Here is a 22,473-nt window from a genome sequence, read left to right on the forward strand (position 1 = left end):
GAATGTGATGTCTTGTTAGCAGTATTTTGAAAGTGTTGCCTTTGTTTCTGAAATGGTTGCCATTTATCTAATGCAATGGGTCTTGTTATACTGTAGGGATATTCTTGTGATTGAATTCAATGCTTAGGTTCAGAACACACTAACTGGCTTACTCAAGTGGGCATTGAAGTCATTTTAAATCCATGCATGCAATGGCATGTGCTAGGATGGACATGAAATAGATAAAACAAGTAAGAGCACAGCCATAAAAAAATCCTTTTTTTTTTTTTAATTATTGAATTTGATGTGCAGCAGAATAGAGGAGGGGCTTTTATTTTATGAACTAAGAAAAATCTCTCCCCCTGCCCTTTTTCACCAGCTTTTCCTGTCTGCATAAACACCCCTATGCTGTTGCAGGAAATTTAATATTAATTAGATTTGATTTTTACTGTGGACCTATGCATTATGCTGTTACCCATGACTGACTGGCCTATGTTTTATCCATCTACATATCTTTGCTTATTCATTGCAGAATTAGAGTGGGTCTGTTAGATTTATTTCTGCTTTTAATGGAAGGAGAATGGTAGCACTTTCAGAAAGAAAAAAAATCTGAGATGAAAATCCATTGTCGTGTATGTTGCCATGTAAGTAGGACACAAGAGAAATTCTAATGGGTAGACAGACTCACCAGCAGTGTCTGTTATCATATTTCATTCTGTGATAAAACCAGGTGATTATGTAAGGATTATTAAGCTAGAGTGGCTTTTTTTATCACATTGGATCCATCGACTATCCTGTATTTAGTGTGATGGGCTAAACAGCTACCATCACAGATAATGTTAACAGACATGAAAAACAGAATTGGGAAACCCAAGACTTGCATCATTACTGTATCAGGACTACTTTTCTTTGTTTTTTGTTTTTTTGAAAGGTTAGCATTCATTATTATTTTCATGCTAACACATGCTTTGGTTTTAAGATCCGTGTTTCTGGGATGCTAGTTGTCATCATTTCTTCAGAGCAAGGCAGTGAACAGCTCTACTTCTTTGCAGTGATTAATGCCTTGTGCCAGCTTCCTGGGGTGACTATTATGGTATAACCAGCATGGTGATTACATTATCCTTTATTCAATGAAATTGTCTTCAAAGATTTTTGAATAACTTTGTACTCTGAGTTCCGATTTGGCATCTTTGTAATATGTTGTATACTCCCCAAACCAGTAAATATTCTATTTATTTCATAATGCATACTATACTACATCAACAGTGATAGCAAATACTATATCCATCAGAAAAATGGACCACTGGTAGTATAATTGGGCTTGTATTGGATGTCCAGATTGTGTTGTTCTGGTGTCAGTATCTCTTTCATGTTGTAACAGTAAAACTAATCTGAGGGTTTCAAAACCTTTGGGGTCCTGGAGCCTCTGGAAGAAAAAGCATGTGGGATTCAGGTTAAGATTCAGACACCTAATGGAAGTAGGTGTCAGCATGCAAGTTGAGTGCCTCCTCTAGTTACAGTTCATAGAGATCTTGGGCTTGATTCTGTGGGCTAAACATAGGTGCCTAGTGAGACCTGAGATAGCCAAGGATATCCTACTTGGTTTCTGGCTGCCAGCCCTGAGGGGAACTGATGTCTCTGAGTCTTTAACATTTCTCAAATGGTATAAGACACCCGTGTTTAAGTAACTAAATTGATACCCTAGTCAATGCAGTCAGTGAAACCAAACCATGATTTGTTTGACCCACTACAGAGTCTACCTTAGGATAAGCTGAATCTCTTAAGCTACATTGACTATATCATCAATTAAAATGTATCTGGCTCACATGCAGGTGCCTAAATTTTTCCTAAATCTCAAACTGAATCTTACCCTTTGCATCCTGTTCCAACTCTTTAGCATCCTGTTATGGTCTCAAGCAGAACTGTACTAGGTGGAAGAAACTACTCTTTATTTGCAGGCTGTTTCAGAAGTGCTTTTGGATCCTGCTGTCCAAGCACTATACAAATACACAATGAAAACATAGTTTCAGCACAAAAAGTTCACAGCTGAAAAGTAGCATATAGACAAGGGCTTTGACTGCAAACAGGGTTTTGGCGTAAGCAAAGACTGTGTTTCACAATTGCTTTAAGCCACATAATTATTTGTTTTGAGCTAGTTCAGTTCCTTGATCCAGGTTTAAATTCTGGGGCTGCACAATTTCTGCTGCTAATACAATGGAGGCAGCAGGAATACGCAATAGGAGTATGTTAGGAATGAGACTGCCTCTTTTGGCATAAAGTCTGCATTTAGATCAGCTTAAAGAGATCGCAAAACTGTGGCCTTGATTATGAGTTTGCTGTTGTAGGATGCTCTTGTGGAGAATTCTTAGTCAGGTATGAAGGCCCTTTTCCAGTATAGCTTGTAGTGTTTTAGAAGGAGTTTAAGTTAAACAGAACCAGCCTCTCCATTTGCTTTCTTTTGCCAGTGTGTTAGTGGAGCATACATAACCATGCTTATGTTTTATGGTAAAACTTTCATATGCAGGTGAGGCCTTTTAACAAACAATGTTTAAAAAAAAAAAAAAATGCTGGCTAATACATTTTTGGAAAGGTTGTATAATCTGGGTTTTTAAAGCTTGACCTGAAACATCTTTGGAAACTAAAGATAATTAAAAACTGGACAGGTTGAATTGATTGAAATGACTTTCAGTTATTGAGATACGACATTCAGTCAGATCACCCTGTCTTTATATCCAAGTTTAGTCAAAGCTTTGAGTGTGGGACAAAAGAAGGAAGTATTTTGGGGATTGGGTTTTATGGCAGCTAAAAATGTTATCCTTTGGATATGTATCTATACATAATGATTAATTTTGGTAATTGCTCATTGACTCCACTGATAGGCTCCTATCAAGTGAGAAGAAAAAAAAGTAGATGTATTGCATGATTTAACTCAAATATAATAGCTTAAGCCATTGTCACCTCTTTCTGGTTTATTAGAATATTCTGTTGTATTATTCTTGTTTTGAAGGGTCAGATTGAGCAGGAGGCTTGATTGGTTTTCCTGGTTTAGAATAACTTGTCTTTTACTTTTCAGTAGTATACAGGCATACCTTGGAGATATTGCAGGTTCAGTTCCAGACCACCACAATAAAGTGAATATCGCAATAAAGCAAGTCACACAAATTTTTTGGTTTCCCAGTGCATATAAAAGTTTTGTTTACACTATACTGTAGTTTATTAAGTGTGCAATAGCATTATGTCTAAAAAAAAATGTACATACCTTAATTAAAAAATACTTTATTTCTAAAAAATGCTAACCATCATCTGAGCCTTCAGCGAGTCGTAATCTTTTTGCTGGTGGAGGGTCTTGCCTCGATGTTGATGGCTGCTGACTGATCAGGGTGATGGTTGCTGAAGGTTGGGGTGGCTGTGACAATTTCTTAAAATAAGACAGCAGTGAAGTTTGCCACATCGATTGACTCTTCCTTTCACGAAGGATTTCTCTGTAGCATGCGATGCTGTTTGATAGCATTTTACCCACAACAGAACTTCTTTCAAAATTAGAGTCAGTCCTCTCAAACCCTGCTGCTGCTTTATCAACTAAGTTTATGTAATATTCTAAATCCTTTGTTGTCATTTCAGCAATGTTCACAGCACCTTCACCAGGAGGAGATTCCATCTCAAGAAATCACTTTCTTTGCTCATCCATAGGAAGCAACTCCTCATCCATTAAAGTTTTATCATGAGATTGCAGCAATTCAGTCACATCTTCAGGCTCCACTTCTAATTCTAGTTCTCTTGCTATTTCCACCCCATCTGCGGTTACTTCCTCCACTGAAGTCTTGAACCCCTCAAAGTCATCCATGAGGGCTGGAATCAACTTCTTCCAAACTCCTGTTAATGTTGATATTTTGACCTCCTCCCATGAATCACAAATGTTCTTCATGGCATCTAGAATGGTGAATACTTTCCAGAAGGTTTTCAATTTACTTTGCCCAGATCCATCAGAGGAATCACTGTCTATGGCAGCTATAGCCTTACGAAATGTATTTCTTAAATAATAAGACTTGAAAGTCAAAATTACTCCTTGATCCATGGGCTGCAGAATCGATGTTGTGTTAGAAGGCATGAAAACAACACGAATCTCATTGTACATCTCCATCAGAGCTCTTGGGTGACCAGGTGCATTGTCAATGAACAGTACTATTTTGAAAGAAATCTTTTTTTCCTAGCAGTAAGTCTCAACAGTGGGCTTAAAATATTCAGTGAACCATGTTGTAAACAGATGTGCTGTCATCCAGGCTTTGTTGTTCCATTTATAGAGCACAGGCAGAGTAGATTGAGCATAATTCTAAAGGGCCCTAGGATTTTCGGCATGGTGGATGAGCACTGGCTTCAACTTCAAGTCACCAGCTGCATTAGCCCCTAACAAGAGAGTCAGCCTGTCCTTTGAAGCTTTGAAGCCAGGCATTGACTTCTCCTCTCTAGCTATAAAAGTCCTAGATGGCATCTTCTTCCAAGATAAGGCTGTTTCATCTRCATTGCAAACCTGTTGTTTAGTGTAGCCACCTTCATCAATTATCTTAGCTAGATCTTCTGGATAACTTACTGCAGCTTCTACATCAGTGCTTGCTGCTTCACCTTGCACTTTTACGCTATGGAGATGGCTTCTTTCCTTAAACCTCGTGAACCAACCTCTGCTAGCTTCAAACTTTTCTTCTGCAGCTTCCTCACCTCTTTCAGCCTTCACAGAATTGAATAGAGTCAGGGCCTTGCTCTGGATGAGGCTTTGGCTTAAGGGAATGTTGTGGCTGGTTTGATCTTCTATCCAGGCCGCTACAACTTTCTCCATATCAGCAATAAGGCTGTTTCGCTTTCTTGTCATTGGTGTGTTCACTGGAGTAGCACTTTGAGTTTCCTTCAAGAACTTTTCCTTTGCCTTCACAATTTGGCTTACTGTTTGGCCCAAGGGGCCGAGCTTTCGGCCTGTCTCGGCTTTTGACATGCCTTCCTCACTACACTTCATCATTTCTAGCTTTTGTTTTAAAGTGAGAGATGTGCGACTCTTCCTGTCACTTGAACACTTAGAGGCCATTGTAGGGTTGTTATTTGGCCTAATGTCAATATTGTTGTGTCTCAGGGAACAGGGAGGCCTGAGGAGAGGGAGAGGGATGGGGGAACATCCGGTCGGTGGAGCAGTTGCAACACACACAACATTTATCGATTAAGTTCACCATCTTATACGGACGCGGTTTGTGGCGCCCCGAAACTATTACAGTAGTAACATCAAAGATCACTGATCACACAGATCACCGTAACAGATACAATAATAATGAAAAAGCTTGAAATACTGTGAGAATTACCAAAATGTGACACAGAGACACGAAGTGAGCACATGCTGTTGGAAAAATGGTGCCGATAGAATTGTTCAATACAGGGTTGCCGCAAACTTTCAAATTGTTAAAAAAAAAAAAAAAAAAAAGCAGTATCTGTGAAGCACAATAAAACAAGGTATGCCTGTGTGCATATGCCTAGAGCTAAGTGAGCTGGAAGGAAATTGTAAGGTGTATTTTCCATCTGGGTAAAAAATATTTAATGCCATTTTTGAGATGCACATTTCCACCCTCATGGTGATATGTTTTATTGTTCTATTTAGTGACTATAACTGTTATTTGAAATGTGCAAGCCACAAAGCAAAACATTTCTCCTGAACTCACTGGGCTGATGACTACGTAGCCTCTTATGCACTTTGCACAGACTTCCTTCAGAAGAAGTGTGCCTTGTTTTAAGTAAGAGGTTTTTGAAAATCAGGAGAACTGTTTTTTATAATGGAGCAATTCCTTCCTTTTTCAGTTAGAAGCATAATTTTGTTTTAAAAAAATTATTTTAAGGTATGGAGGCTGCTGTACTTAGTTCCCTTGGTTCCTTACAACTACAGAAAGCATGTGCAATTAGGAGAGGCTCATGTTAGCTGCCTATGCTAGACTCACTCTTACTAAGTACCATTTTGTATAATGTAAATCTGTTGATCACTTGTTTTCTTTAAAGTTCAGGTTAAGCGCACAGTATAAAAAGTCTGACAGTCAGATCTGAAGTATCAGTTCGTGCCGAAGATGGATAACGTGATGTGAGCTTTCCCAGTTTTGTTGCATCAGGAGGGCTCTTCCTTTGGATAACTGTGGTGTTATATGATGGGAATGGGGACGGGGATGGGGCAGTTTGAGGCTTGAAGATAACTTAGAATTTCAAGTTTTTGATGATGAGCATTTTGACCTAAAAGGGAAATCAGAAAGTATATTTACTAGATTCTGTTGTCATCTAGAAAGTAAGTCATAATAATGTAAATAGTCATGTTATCAGATGATTTTAAACTGTTCTGCCTCTCTCACTTTGTGATAGTTTGTTTATAGATGTAGAGCTGTTTTCAGTGGTGAGTTAAAGTTTCCTTTGCATAATTCTGGGGGGCCTCATTTCTGAAACAGCTGTATTTTGGCCATATCATTTCATGAAGCAACAACATATTTAAAGTGGCTCAGTTGGCTTCTTAGTATTGATAATAATGTAACACCTTTGCAGGTTGTTGCCACTGTGTTCTTCTGGGGCTTGAAGCTTTCTTTCTTTTCCTCCTTTCTGAACAGTAAGCTCAAATCTCTCCAAGTAGTGTGATAAGCATGTTTTGCATGAGGACCCACCCACACTGAATGTAAACTAGTCCCAGTGTTGAATGTAGCCAGCCACCTTTTCTGAGACTCATTTTCTGTGGCATTGCAACATGTTTGGTTAATTTTGTGGAAACTGTATGAAGGCACGTATGTAATATCCATTAAATTTTATCTCTGTGTTTGCAAATGTAGTATCTCTAAATTCATTTGTGCTGTGACTCTTTATTTCCTTTTACTCTATTTCGGAAGGTGACAGGACTACCAAAGCATTCTTTGTTTCCGAGTCAGGGTCATAAATATTTAACAAATTTGGTTGGGATTCCTGAAATATAAATATGCTTTGGGTATGTTAACCTGTCAGACTGTTGGTGTACCCTGTCCTGTTTGCTTCCACCAGCACACCCACCTCTGATGTGCATGTTAAGTGCAATATGTACTTTGCAAACTGGCTGAGGTAGTGCATGTAATTTATGTCCTCGCGCCATTTATGCCATGGCCTTGCACCTAAGTGCTGCTGTTATACTGTGTTATGTTATGTATGTGAAGACGAAGAGGGAGGCACGAAGAATTTTTTGGCATGAGTTAACTGTAAGGAAAGTATGCTGTACATGGGTTATCTAGACCATGAAAAACTGTGATTAAAAACAGTATTTCATACTTAAGCCTGCAGTCTTCATTTGGTAAGTATTTCCATTCAAATGAGTGGAACTATATACAGACTGCTTACATTGAACTCACTAGGGAAGACCAGCTGACTCTAGTGATGCCATAAACCAAACCTGAAAGTCATTGGCCAGGCTTGGTCCCTAGTCCTTCTAGTCTTAAATCATTTTTATTTAAGCAAGTTATTCTTAGTCTAATGTTAAAATGGGATTCAATAAATACTGTTTTGTAAAATAGAATTGACTCTGAACTTACAGCCAACTGCTTTTAGTTTAGAGCAATGTTACGAGAACTGAGTTTAAACAGTATTCAGCTACTGATTCACGTTAACTTGAAAATTTACCTGTTAAAATGGAATTTTAAAATTTAACACTTCAGATGAGAGAGAGCTTGCGTGTGACTATTCAGGAATTAAGTTGGAGTAAAAGCCATCTCCTTTGGAAGTACAATACTATTTTATTACTGACATACAAAAATCAGTGTGAAGTATGATTATTAAAATGCTCATACCTCCAGCAGTTTAATAAGAGTGTCCAGATTTTTTAGAACTTCTTTCTTCAATTGCTAAAACATCACATATCTGTGGGCTGAACAATAATCATTTTGAATATAATTTGGGCATACAGATGTGAAAACAGAACCCACATTTAATCAGTTATCTTCCACAATACTTCATTTTAAAGATTCTTTTAATTTAATTAAAACAGTAATACAGCATGCAGTTGTATATTTTTTTTTTCTACTTCTAAGCAACTTTAACTGCCTATTACTTGTTTTAGGTGCTTTTATCCCAAGTTTAGTTTTCATACATGTTGATGTTAACCACCTACAGAGGTACTCTCAAAACTGGTGCAGTAAGGTTAATAACCTGTTTGTGTTAAAATTCTAGTTAACCTTCCTTTAGAACTACGCTGGAAAAGACTCTTTCACGGTCCCATTGAGAGAAAACTTGTTCAAAGCAAGTCTTAAGGATTACTATTTCAAAATGCAGAGACCAAAGCTGCCAGTAGCACAAATGGTATTAGTTCTCTGAAGCCTTTTGCTTTTCTGTTGCAGCTTCTTTTCTAAGCTCACAGTGTCTCTTCAGCCTCCTTTACGCAGAGAGCAAACCCACCTTCTTTCAGGGCTCCAGAGGTACTTTTTTCTATCTTCTGTTTCTTTCCCAATTTTTCTTTATTTAGTGAGCTCAAATCAACTACATTTCTTACAGCAAAGCACCTGCCTGGAGTTGCTTCCACGTATTGACTAAAGAAACAGGATGTACAATTGGAATGAAAATGAAAACATTTCTGTGTAAGATGAGGCCTTTCTGGCCATTATTCGTCATTTATGGTGACAGGACAAAAAAATTCAAGTTCAAAATAAGCCTAACTAGAAAATACTGTACTACTTAATTTTTTTTTCTCTTTTTTCAGAGTTTTCGTATTCCCATTTTTTAGCTTCAGCAAACTTGACCTTTTTCTTTGCACTCATTTCATTTTTAACCAATTTTGCGTATCTAAAAATTCACACCTCCAAATTCATATTTAAAATTAATGGTATTTAGTTTACATTTAAAATGAAATTGAAGTCTCAGTTTTGCACATACAAAAGAAACTTGTTTTCTGTACTTTGCTGATTCTGAAACAAAAATCAAATTAAATTTTAGTATGCAATTCCTCTCCTCAAGACAGTTTTACTTTATACTAAAATAGAAGAAAAATATTTGCATGTTTGGCTATGCCACATACATTAGTGATTCAGATTTTCTGTGTGTTTAGATATGCCATGTACACAGCAGCGCCTCAGGTTAACTGAAGGTTGTGTCTCATCTTATGATTCTACATACCCTAATTTAGCCTGACGTTATGCTTTGACTCATCACATTAGATTAGGTACACAGTGTATGTGTATACATGAGAGAATGTTTTTGTGCTATATAGTTACTATAGACTGAAGGAGTTGGTATTAAATGTTTGATGTAATCTCAGTATTCAAGCTTCCTAGATCATCTGTGGCTTCATATAGAAGGAAGTAAAATAGCAGCATACTAACAATGTTTTCTTCTCTGTAGGCAAACTGATAAAGGGACCCTGAGAGAAAACCCACGGGAAAAAAGGGATCAGCTGGACCAGAATTTAGGCAACAAGTGGAAAGCATCTGTCAGACCATCGCATGCAAGAGAACCTACGGTTTTGTCTCACGAAAGCCGGGGGAGATCTGGGACGTTGCCCAGTGATTACAGATACTCTCAGGAAAACGTGAATGAGAAAAGCAGGGATTGCAATTTGCTTCTTCTTGCATGTTCTGAGCCACAGACCTTGAATGAGAACCACTCCTGTCTGTCACAGGGCAAAGGAGAGGAAAATCATAGAACAGAGCCAACGCTGCTGAACAAGAAGCGTGGACCTGCTCCTCAGAGGCCTCCACCACCTAAAAGAGATAAATATAGACGACCAGATAATTCTGCACCATCACTCAGCAGCTCTTTCGAATCTTTGCTGGTAGCTCCCAGCCGACCCATTCCGTCCTCTTCCCCCAGCTCTGCTGAAGTATTTACCAGTCACTCATCTCTCTCTGAGAGTCCTGCAGATTTCAACGGAAAACTAAAGAGTGCTAATCCACAGGAGCTCCAGCAAACGTCATCCACGGAGAATGTTTGTCAGCACTTAGAAGAGAAAACGCACCTTAAGTCTGAGTCTGCATTATCTTCCAAGTATCATTACCTTCAAAAACCAGAAATGGAAACATCAAGGTCCCCTTCTCCTCAGTTTGCACCACAGAAGCTCACTGATAAACCTCCTGTGTCTGTACATGATGAGAACCCTGCCAGGTATTAGACATAACTCCTTTATTATTTTAATAACCCTTTGTGCCCAGTTAGACCTCGTTAAGGTTGGTTGCTCTGTTTCTTTACTAAAAATGCATCCTTTGGGTTCATTAACCGTAAACCTTTTCAGCATGTCCTAAAGAGTCCTAAAGGACAACAACTATACTGCAGCAACAATTTATGGGAAATTCTAGTTGATACCATTAGAATCCTTCATCTGGTGTGTGGTTTCTTTTAGTTGACTGATGCTGAATAATGAGGGATGCTGCTCAGGTGTGATAGCTAGTAGATAGTGGAAAATGAAAGGGATGGATTAAAATGGATTATTTATTGTAAGTCTGGACTAAGTCAGAAGATTCCCCGTCTGTCGTCATTTTCCCTACCCCAGTTGCGCATAGTATATGAATCAGAGTAGGGACAAAACAAATACCGGGAGGGAAGCTGTTTCTATTGTGAGAACATCTGTTTCAAAAGCTCGCACAGTAAGGTCTACTGCCAAATTATGACTGTTTTCGTGTACCTTTTATGATGGAATTTGGCATTCCAAGTAGTCTGCTGAGGGCTCCACAGGGCTGTTTATGTTGAAATGGCAGAAGATTCAGCAGGAGAACATCAGCCCTTTCTCAGTCTAGATAAACTCAGAATTAGACAAACCGAATGAAGTTAATTGATTTCTGTCTCTATCATATGCTACTAATATCATAAAAGGTTATTCTCCTACAAGATAATAAACTATTCCAGGAAGTTCAGGAGCATTAGTTTTCATAAATCCTTCAGCGCTGTAATTCATGGTTAAAGAAAGAAAATAAAAGCTCCAAGCTGAATGAATGTGGAGGTTGCTTCTCTGAGCAAAAGTAGCTGAAATTGCTTTTCTCTGCTGTAACATGAATGGCTGAATAGACTCAGTCATGCTGTTTTCCCATGTGCCATTTGACATAGCAAGCATAAATCAGTTTTTCTTTCTGGGCATTTTCAGTAGCAGAAAATTTCTTAACTTGTTTTTAACAGGTCTCTTGAAGCCAACATCAATTACTGTTTTATTTTTGCCTAGATAAAAACTGGAGGCCCTGAGCTGTAGTTGAAAGTTTGGGAGGGAGGGAGAGAGGAGTATGTAAATTTGACTTAATTTACTTTGTGCATCTTAAGCGTGCCTTGACGTCCTTTCTCCTGTGAGAGGAGGAAATAATAAAGTTTTACCCTGCAGTGTTTTGAACAGAAAGGAAAATTAATGCCGTTTACTATAAAAAGTGCAATATGGCATGTGATCGCTAGCATCTATGTGCAAAGGTAGATGACAGTAATGACTTCCTTAATTTATTGCTTTATGAATAGATATTATGGATGCATGGAAAGATAATTGTATTTGGCCTTCCTTTTTACTAAGCTTTAACGTCAAAATGTGCACTGAGGTGCACCTGATTATAGGCCCATATCTGAATGGTATTTTGAAAGTAAAGTGAGGCATTTACCCTGCATATCTTTCATTAACATGTTAAAATCTTATGCACAAACAGTTCTTTTTTGTTTGTGCACAATTTATTGTTCTCAGTTAATAATTACATTACTTATCTAATAAAACAAATACTGCAAAAATTGAGACACATGCAGACCATATCTGTAAAGTGCTGTGGTGTTTATTTCGTATGAGTAAAATACGTCAAGTAGATTTATGTTAATAGTCAATTAGATTTGAATTATTATTTGTTACTGGCTTCTTGCATATGAGCTTTCGGACATGCCAGTTTGCATGCTGCAGGCAGTTAACGTTTAATGTTGTCAACATGTAGCTGTTTACTCTTCTTTGAGGAATATATCTTGTTGATAAACTAAGTGTGCAAGGTTTTCCTGCAACGTTTTAGGTAGCATGGGGAAATACTGGTGGTGTACAAAACCCAGCTATTTCCAGAGGAGAAGGCTCTTTGGCAGTAATAAAGATGAAGAGTGTATGTCATTAGATGAACATCAATAGATTTTCAGTAAATATACACTCAAGTGAAGGATTGTGGTAATGCTTGTGGTTGGAATAAAGCTTCATAGTAGCCACAAGCAGAGTTGCTGCAAATTAAAACTTCATGCCACGGTTCCACAGGTGTAAAACCTTAGGAAATCACAGGGATGCTGGTTGTTTAATTGGAATTTCTGAAGCACCTAAAGCTATCTTTGCTCTGAGCTGATGATGCCTTGAGTATCAAGCTGACTTGATGATGCCTTAAGTATCTGGAAAATCTTTTGCTAGGCAGAGAATAATGTACGCAGAGTCTCAAAATAGATGCCTGGCATTTTAGCTGGAGAATTGCAATCAGTCAATTCCTTCTCTTCCAGTTCCCCCCCACACACACACTTAAATATGCATCTTGTATTCCCCAAATTCAAAAATGAGACATTGAGCCCCTGAATAGCCAGTGCTTTAAGCTTTCCTCAGATCACACAGAAGTCAAAGGGCATTAATAAAATGTTGAGTTGTGGAGCGAGCAAGCAGGTGTCCTGAGCTGGTAGGTTTCCATGGTGTCATGGAGACAGGTGTTCAGGTCCCAAAAGCAGGGTTTTGTTCATAGCGCAGTTGACTCCTGCTAGGAAACTCTGCTTCTCAGCAGGGCTGCATGGCCCTGGCTTGGCACCACGCTGATGTGGCTGCACAGCTCCTGCATGTGAGACTGTGCTTCATGCTGGGGCTGAACTGGGCGAAGAAGTGGTTGCTCCACAGCGGCGGAACTAGTAGCCCCCTGCACATCCCGGCATGATAGTCTGCTCAATCTAGTTGAGTCAAAAAAAGTATAGGCCTTATTTAAAAACTGAAAGGTTGCGGAGAGAAGAGGAGGAAAGAGCTTTTGAAGTGTTTCAGCTGAGAACGTTTTGACTAAATTGCATGAAGGGAGCAATTACACATAGTTATGTCAGCAGGCTGGGGACAGTGACAGGCCTCTTTGCCCAGCTCAGCTGTCCCCAAAACAGAGCCCATGCTTGCAGACCAGGAGCTCAGGCTGAAAAGCAGACATGAATGTAAACTCTTTAAAATGACAGTCCCACTGAAAACATCTTGACCTGAAAGGAACGGTGAAGTAGGGGAGGAAGGATGTGAAAAGAAGGATTCCTTATTTAAGGAAGCATTCTTTCATCTTTGTCAGAACATTAGTAATAAATGATAGGCTGTATCTGCAGTGCTGTCAGTGCTGTATAGCACAGGCTTAGCCAAACAAGCGCGAAGCTCACTGAAGTTGTTTGGAATTCAGCGCGGGCTGGAAAACCTGCCCTAAAAGCTGGCTCAGGACTCAAGTGGGCCAAAGCATTCCCCACAAAGCACTTGAAAGAGGGAGGAAAGTAAAATCTATTCGGATGCTGCACATTTAGAAGCAAATACACCTTTAAAATGCAAGATGCAGCTGAAAGATCATGTTGAATAGATTTTCTTTTCAATGTGAAAGCACAGTAAATATAAGTATTTTTAAGTGACACACCCATACTTATAGGAAAAGAGCCATAGTATGTCTTAGTCACTTATCTGAAAGGCGGCAAGCAAGCGAGCCAGATGAAACCAGATATTTTAGCAGTAGGCAATGTTCCTTTGCTTGCATTAGAGCTTCCAAACCCACATTATGACAATAATTTTAAACTTTCTGCAAACTCAAACCCACCAAACTAGACTTCAGTTTCTTGTATGGGTAACATACAGTGCAGATGTTTTAGTAGTGTTACTTAACATGTTATTGTCCAATTTAAAATCTAAGTTAGCCTCTTCCTTAAATAACTTTCCTTATTGAAGTCCAAGGTGGCCTTTTGTATTATGCAGTAGAGAATTCCTGCTATACAACAAAAATATGCAGAATTGTGTACATTCTCCTTTTGGGTAGTTGGGTTTTTTCCTCCTTTGCCTAGAAAACTAGGACACTTCAGTGGGATCTGTTTACTAAACTCCTGTATCTTGTGTGAAATTTTACAAATACAGATTTTTTTTTTAATTATGTAGTTATGTTCTGAATGATTTCCAGGTTCTGCATATATGATCATCTGTTATTCTTGTAGTTCAGCATAGTCCTAGCCTGCAGAATGTTTCCATCTGGTCTATTGTCTCTTCCTTTGGAAGAACTAGAAATTGATGTTAGGGCATCAAAAACTACCCAGGCAGCTAAACAGTCAGTCAGACAAGAAGATGAGGCTGTTGTTGGATACATGTGAGACAACGATGTTGAGCTAGAGGTGTATTTCCTATGTGTGTGGTAGCAAAGGGGTAAGAGGTGGTTCAGCAACACCATCTCAAAATTGGGATCTGGCTGCTGAGATTAGACCCTTGTGTTCATGAAACAAAATAGAAGTCCTGTTCAGTGAGTGCTGTGCAAGACTGATGTTAGTATTACTTATAAATGAACTAATACTATTTAAAATATGTGGGCAGAAAAGAAAAAATGCAGATTAAGGGCTTGAGATATGATACAAGGAATATCCCATTACATAGATCACTTATCTATTTTTTTATATTTGGGCTTCCCTTCTGATTTGTGGATAAGAATTGAGATGTAAATTTCTTATACTTCTGAAAATGAATTTTCCTCATTTTCCAGAATTGAGAGGGTTATAGACAACAATACTACAGTGAAAATGGTTCCCATCAAGATAGTTCATTCTGAGAGCAGTGCAGAGAAGGAGAGTCGGCAAAGTCTTGTGAGTACCATGGAACCTCCTGCTTTACCCAGTGGTTTAGAAAAGGACCAGATTAAAACACTCAGCACTTCTGAGCAATCCTATTCACGATTCTGTGCTTACACCAGGCAAGGTGTAGAGCCAGAAACCAGAAACAAACCAGCTGACCCTCAGCCAGTTGAAGAAGCTGGGAACAACTTGAAGGACAGCAGCGCTGCTGCCCCAGCTATCAGCTATATAAAGGCCAAAGAGAAGACTTTTGAAGATTGGAAATCAGAGGAACTAGCCAGAGAGATTGTGGGAAGAGATAAATCTCTAGCAGACATATTAGATCCTAACATGAAAATAAAAACAACAATGGACCTGATGATCGGAATCTTCCCCAAAGATGAACACCTCTTAGAAGAAGCTCAGCAGCGCAGGAAGCTCCTGCCAAAGGTTCCTTCTCCAAAAATTTCGGAAGAGAAGTGAGTATTGTTTTCTATGGGCCAGTGTTTCCCTGCAAGTTGCTCTCCAAAGCGTGTCAGTTTTCCAAGGGGGCTAAAGATGAGGATCTTCCTACTGGTTAGATGTGGGGCTTTTCTAAGGGTTTTCCCTTTAGAATAGCAGTCACTAATAATAACACTAATGACATAACTAATCATGGGAAAAAGAACAATTTTGTATAATAGTTTTCAGCCAGGTGTCAGGGAATTTTTTATATTTGTGTGAGAACTTAAGGAATGATTTATTTCTCCCATTCATAGGAATTAGATATTTTACCAAGCTTATCCAGGGTAGTAGCTGGATAGAGAAGGAGCAATATTTTAGCATTTATTGTGTTATGAAAATGTATAAAGACAACTTAAAGCGGGCATAAGGCATTTTCTGTTACTGAATGAGAATAAAGAAAAAAAGGATTTAAAATCCAGCGGGAAGATGTTGATGTTCTGTAAGTCTTTTGTTTTCTTGATATGAGCATTAATTAAGTTGTAGCTTTCTCAACAAGTTCATGTGTAATTCCATATCCAAAAAGATAATTACTTTGCAGTATCCTACATTTGGCAGTCTAAAAGACTACTTCATTCATTTGTAGGAACAGGAGTTTCTAGCTATTCTCAATGGTAATGACACCGAGATCTTTGCACTGCTTAGTAAAATGGAACTTCACATTTTGTTTCCAGCTATCTTATATTTCACTTATTGTAATGGTGACAGCTTTTCTCTATTTTTCAGCTTTGGCTATGAGTGGTCTTCTGCTGAAATCACACAAATTTTCTTCACAACCAGTGTTTGCTTATCCTATAGAAGTCTGCTGAAGTCTGCTTGTCCTCCTTTGACGTGTATCCTTGTTCCTTCTGATTACCCTTATAGATAATCAGCTTTTGTGACCACCAGTATGGCAATGTCCTGTTTTCCCCCAGACATTTGGCCATGTGCTGTTCCCATAAGTAACTGCTTTCTTTTGAACCCCCTATTTACTCAGCAAAATGATGACTCTAAAAGGTTGTTCTTTCTTTTCAGTGATTAGGATGTAAAGGTAGTTAATGAAAGTTTTGACTTTTTACCAGGAAAGAGGAGCAGAGTGTGCCATCTGCTATCTCCCTGACAACCAATTCCACTTACTACAGCACATCTGCACCGAAGGCAGAATTACTGATTAAAATGAAGGACATGCAGGAACAGCAACAGCAGCAGCAGAGTGAAGATGATTCTGAAGATGAGCTGGATCATGACTTGTCAGAAAAGAAGGTAACAGACTTTTCTAAATGTGTAATGGGATGCTCTAATTGGCGTGCTTTTTGTTAACTGTGAATTTACTAGCAAAAGATCCCTAAATAAAAGGCCTCCTAGATGTCCAGGATCACTTAGAAAATCAGCCTGGGTGTGTGGTTTTGGAGGTTTGGGTTTTTTTTTTTTTTTGGCTGGGTTTTTTTGAGTGTCCAGCTGTGAATTTAGGAACTTCATTTTAGATGCTTTTTGCAGCTTGATGCACATTTTGGGGAAGGGGCAAAGGACAGGGAGGCATTTTTGTTTTTTATTTCCAAATAATATTTTTGATCTGAGAACCTTTAGTGTATTTTTCTCACTTGCTATGTAAAAAGAAGTGCTAGTGCTTATGTATCCCACTCTTAACAGATGGCGTTTTTAGTTGCTCTGTATTTTTGAAATTTAGGTCACGAATTTGCGTTTGTGGTGGTGGGGATTCCCTCTTTTTTTTATTTGTTGATCTGTTTTCTTGAGCAACAAAGTGCTTTGCTCTCTACTCCTTCTACCTCCCAAAATAATAAAAGCAGTAGTGGCAGGAGCTAGCTAATCAGCTCAGTGGATACAGTGCAAGTTATTCATCAGAAGGGAGGCAGTCATCTTGGCTTCTGTTCATCCCCACCCTCACCACCATCCTTTGGTGCTTTATTATTTATGATCTAAGGTCAACATAATATCCCAGGACTGAAAATAAAGATGATAATGATATTTCTGTGATTTGAGAAAGCACTGACCTACATTAAGATCATCAAACTCATCTCATTAGTGATTTGGAACAAGATATTTTAATCAAGGTTCCCAGTACTGAATAAACTGAAGGAAATGGTCTTTTGTTCAATTAAAGCGATGTAGTTTAACTGTTCACCGAAGTGAGTAATACAATGGTGAGCAAATCTTTTCCATTAATGTCAACTCTCTGCTTAATAATCAACCTCCAGTGTGATCCTGTCCCACAGAAATGCCTTTCATTTGGCTATTAGGAATATATTTGTTTATATTAGGAATTTATTTATATTAGGAATATATTTAGTCTTAAGAGATTCCCATTGGTGTTTTGAATGCAAAAGTAGATACCACTGAATTTGAGGAGGCTATAGTGTTTTTCCCCTCCTCCCCCCTCCTTTTTTTTTTTTTTTAATTCCCTCTTCCCCCTCCGTTCACCATGTTGCACAGCACATGCACTGACAGCTGTACTACTTAGACAAATTAAGGATTTCACTACATTTGGAATCATTTGTTTTTATCTGATTCCACATATGAGAGAATCACATCCATCATTTGCTAGAATTACTTTTCATCTCATGATGGAGATGATGCGGGGAGGGGGGTAGTTTAAGCTTTTCTTGTTTGCCCAACAAACTAAAAGTTTTATAAGCCAAAATGCCATTTATTTGTGTTGGTGTCTGTAAACAGGAAAAGCATGTTCCCCTTTACATCCTCTTTCTCCCTCCCTCCATTCCCCTACTCCACCACTAACCATATAAAATGAGAAATATTTCATGAAGAGCTTTTAGTAGAGCTTCCTCATCTTCTCTGTGTATACAGTCGTAGCCAGACACACACATTGCTACTTACTTCTCTGCCTGCTCCTCCCCATGCAGTAGAATGTGAGCACTGAGTTCAGTGGGCTTTCATCTTAGAACTTGTCAGAAAATGTATATAACTGGCAGTAAGTGGGTCACAGCATCCTTATAAAACAACCAGGATATATGACTTGGCCCAACTTCACATATTTGGCAGCAGTTTAAGAGAGAATTATTAAGGGCCTGGACACTTCAATAACACAGTTTGTTTTCACTTATTTTAAAGAGACATATGCCCAGAACCTGTTCCTTGATTCCTAGAAATCAGTCAGTTCTGTTATGAGATATCTTAATTTCAGTCCACTGTGGAATGATTATAATACTTGTTTTTCTAGGCTTTGCAAACAAGAAATGTGTGGTGCTTTTTTTTTTCTTCTTCTTTTTTTCCTTTTAGCAGCTATAAAGTGATGACATGCATTTGAAATAAATATAGGAATTTCATGTAGAGGCACTTCAGAAAATCCATTTTAAATTATTTGGGACAATCCCTATATTCCCAGCAGGAAGGGAATGTATGTGTTTTATGTATTGAGTTTAAAGTAGGTTTACCATAATTATAAAATGGTTGGATTTGTACAGATGTTGATGACACTACAAAAATGTCTTTAGTAATAAGGAAAATCCACGTGTGGCTGAGTAGGAAGGGTCCTCGTTGCCATTTGGAAAGTGTCAGCAGCTCCTGCAGAATCTGAACGTTCACTGAAAAAGAGTTTCTCCCCTTCTCAGGTCTGAGCCTAATGTGAAATGGAGCAGTGAGCTGAGAGCAGAGTAACTTCTGTAAAGCATGCTAAGCAGCACCTGAGTAACCCACCTCAGCAGCACTCTGTGCTGTGCTGGTTTCTGTGTTGCTAGTCAGATCATTGAGTATTACTGGAAAAAGGTCAGGTTTTATTACTGTCTTGTTTACTGGTACAGAATTCACAGCCGTAAATTATTCATCTGCCAGTTTCAAGATGTAAGGTAGCTCAGTGCCAGTCTTCTGGCTCTGTAGATCTCAAACACAGTACAGGTTTTCTGCTGGTTAGCAAAACTACGTAGTGAGCTCCCAGTTGCTGCATCCAAAGGCTGCTTCATCTAGGTCAGAAGCAGTCAGTTCTTAATGGCTATGACAATCTTAAAGAATAGCAACTACTTCTGGCCCTCTCACCTTTACAAGTGGTCCTTTAAAGGCTGGCCTCAGCTACTTGTAGGCATCTAAGCAGGGTGCTACTGGGAAGACTGCTCTCTTTTTTTAAAAAACTTTTCTGTAGGTATAAAGAAGATAGCTGATCTGGACTGTCAGTCCAGATTGGTAAATCCTGAACAACATGGTTTGGTTTGGTTTTTTCATTTTAGAAAGTCTCAGCACAGCTGCAGAAGTGAAAAACTCAATAGTGTGGAGCACAACTCTTCAATTGTGTGTCAGATGGTGAAGCAGTAGTATTGTTAAATGTGCATGTCATCTAAGGGAAATTAGAGTGTAGCACTGTGACCTACATAATCCAAATCGAACTGTATTTGCATTGAGAGGGGAAAAAAATCAAATCCTGCAGATTAATCAGTCAGTAAAGCAGGCATCTGTAAAACTACTTACTACTTTAATCTTTTGGACACCCAGACTAACAGATAGCTCGAATCCAGATTAACCTGGCCCAAGTGTATTAAATCAAAAAGAAGAGAACCAGCCCAGATAATCCATGTGTTTGAATTTCTACTTTCAAAAAGGCTGTTAAATTTTCAGGGTATAGTTGCTTTCTGTTAAAGACTTTTCTTTGTTCCCAAAATAAATTGGCAATGACTGTACAGTAGCATCTGAAAGCAGGTTTAAGATTCAGTATACTTCTCGGTAGTCATGGAGGTAGATTTGGATTTGGAAAGCACAGTTCCCAAAGAATGTCATGAGTAAATTTTTTTCTAAAAAAAAAAAAAAAAATGAAGGAGTACTGTGAAATAATGGCTGCTTTTTACTATGCGATTTTCATTTAGAAATTGCATTAGCAAATATATGTTTAGAGAAAACTTTGGGAATTTATCTTTCCTGAAATTAGCTGAATACTAAGTAGGCATCTGCATTTAAATTAACTATGCATTTTTAGGGTGTGATTCATCCTATTTCAGGGTAGATGACTAATGGAAATAAGTTCCATTCTCTGTGCACAACCAAAACTTAATGGACATGGCCTTAATGGCCAAGACCCTCTTGCCCAAATATGGGGAGGTAGGAGGACAGAGCGGGTGGAGCACAAATCATTAAGTGAGATTTGGGTTCTAGGTCTGCCTCTGCCGGTGACTCACCTGAAATGCTTTTTCTAGGCCAGGGTATGTGCGTCCAAGGCAATGGGAGATTATAGTAGAGACAACCTGACAAGCTGCAAACGAGATGATATATTTGCCTAGCATAGGACAGTGCCATGCAAAGATGCTAGTTTGCTCCTTTGTCAGAGCCACCTTGCACAGCTTTGCACAGGGATGCTCTGTACACTATAGATTTCATTTCCCATTCGGCGCCACAGGGTTTGTGATTTCCTGCAGAAATGCTGAAAGGCAGTACTCACTCTTAAGATTTCCTGCGAGTGGAAGGACTACTATTGGGGGGACGTTAATATTATACAGAAAAGAAGAAAATGCTGAACAATGCCCTGGTTTTAACTGTGGCATGTGGAAAATACAGGATTGTTTTCCTGGCACTGTTTATCTTCCTAAAGTGTAGCTGTTCAGAAAGGTGGTGTGGACGTGGTATTCAGAGAGAAAAGGATGCACAGCACTTTGTGCTGCTCTGTATCAGGCTTTGAAGCACTTCAAAGTAGAAGCAGTAATGGTCATAAAAAAGAAAGTCCTTCATCTTTTGGCACAAAGGTGAATTGCTCAAACACAGGTCTCTCCAGCTGAGCACTGTAGACCTACATCCTGAATCTTTGAATCCAGCAATGTTATAGTTACCATAGACACATATTTAGGTGTATATTTATTTGTAATGCACTCATTTTCAAAGCCACATGAGAGTTTCAGATTGACTTTCAGAAAGAGAAGTGGAAAAAATGCAGAAGTGCCAATAAATTCTCATCCCCTTTATTTTCCACAGCAAGAACTCATTGACAGCATTAGTAGGAAGCTGCAAGTGCTGAGGGAAGCACGAGAGACACTTCTGGAAGACATTCAAGCAAACAACATACTGGGGGAGGAGGTAGAGGCCATTGTGAAAGAAGTTTGCAAACCAAATGAGTTCGACAAATTCAAGATGTTTATCGGGGACCTGGACAAAGTGGTCAACCTCCTACTGTCACTATCAGGTCGTCTGGCCCGGGTGGAAAATGCCCTTAACAACTTGGATGAAAATACCTCTCCTGAAGAACGGGTAAGAAAGTCCAATAATAATATCACTGCATTTAGTGAATCTGGTGTAGGGGTTTTGTTTGCTTGGTTTTGCTTATCTAAAATCCAGAATTCAAAATGGAGAAAAGTGAAGGGATAAATCTCATAAGATTGTTTTCTTTAGATTTCTTAAAACTTTCCTCTTTGCCTTGAAATTCTTCAACTATGAGTGGGCTGGTCAGAAAAAGTAATGTTTTGGGGGTACAACAGTTGTTGGAGATGCAACATATTGGAGAATAGGCTTCTGGAGGAAAGACTGAAGAAAGAGGGGAGCTACTGATGTGAGCATAACAAAGGAGGCAAACAAAAATATTACCCTGTTTAAACACTTCAAAAGATGGGAAAAGGAACAAGCAGGAGTGTCACTTTGTGCTGTAATGCAGAAAGTTTACAGATTTCTTTATACTCAACAAGGATCTTGTTTATTACCTGTTAAAAATGTGTACAGATATGACAAATAAAATATTTGATACATTTGCATATGATGCAAATGCACTACAGCTTCCTGTACAATGCCTAGCAAGAAATAAGAGCGAGAACTGGCAGAAGGACAAGCCTTAAAAAAAAAAGGGTGGTGGGTTGGGTTTTTTTGTTTGTTTACTTTTAAGCAGAAAACATCCTTTTTATCATCCAATCAGAATAGACTGGGAATGATGTAGAGGAATCCCAGTAGATGTGGAATTTAAGGAGTGCTCTAGATACTTCTACCCATCGGACCTGACAGATGCTGGCAGCACTTTGTTTAATTTCAGATCCCAGCAGGTCTTAGGTGGGAAGCAGATACCTAGTGATACAGTTATGCACCATAGGAGAATTGTAGATATGTAGAAAATTTTAAGGTTTAAAAATGGGGCGGGGGGTATGTGTCATGTGAGTTTAGCCTCTACAGTTTAATGGATGCTAAGTGGGATTTTTGGACTGCAGTTGAGGAGTGAAATGCCAGAAGTCCACCTAAGCATTGTAACAGAATTCAATACATGAGCAGTTTATGTTTTGTTTCCCCTGATAGGCTCCCTCATTTCATCAGTAAGAATCCTTAAGTGCTGGGTCTGGTTAGAAGCTGGAT

At 38.7% G+C, this 22,473-nt stretch overlaps 1 protein-coding gene across 1 annotated transcript in view; it reads left to right on the top strand.

Moving 5' to 3' along the window:
* Positions 1 to 22,473, top strand: part of SHROOM2 (shroom family member 2) — a 136,402-nt gene that overhangs the window by 107,394 nt on the left and 6,535 nt on the right. Inside the window, exons 7-10 of the mRNA XM_026084475.1 lie at positions 9,337 to 10,095; positions 14,649 to 15,194; positions 16,278 to 16,458; positions 21,118 to 21,390. Coding sequence (XP_025940260.1) covers positions 9,337 to 10,095; positions 14,649 to 15,194; positions 16,278 to 16,458; positions 21,118 to 21,390 — 1,759 coding nt within the window. The remainder of the gene's footprint in view (positions 1 to 9,336; positions 10,096 to 14,648; positions 15,195 to 16,277; positions 16,459 to 21,117; positions 21,391 to 22,473) is intronic.

The sequence above is a fragment of the Apteryx rowi genome, unplaced genomic scaffold, assembly GCF_003343035.1.
Source record: "Apteryx rowi isolate R43461 unplaced genomic scaffold, aptRow1 scaffold_640, whole genome shotgun sequence".
Lineage (NCBI taxonomy): Eukaryota > Metazoa > Chordata > Aves > Apterygiformes > Apterygidae > Apteryx > Apteryx rowi.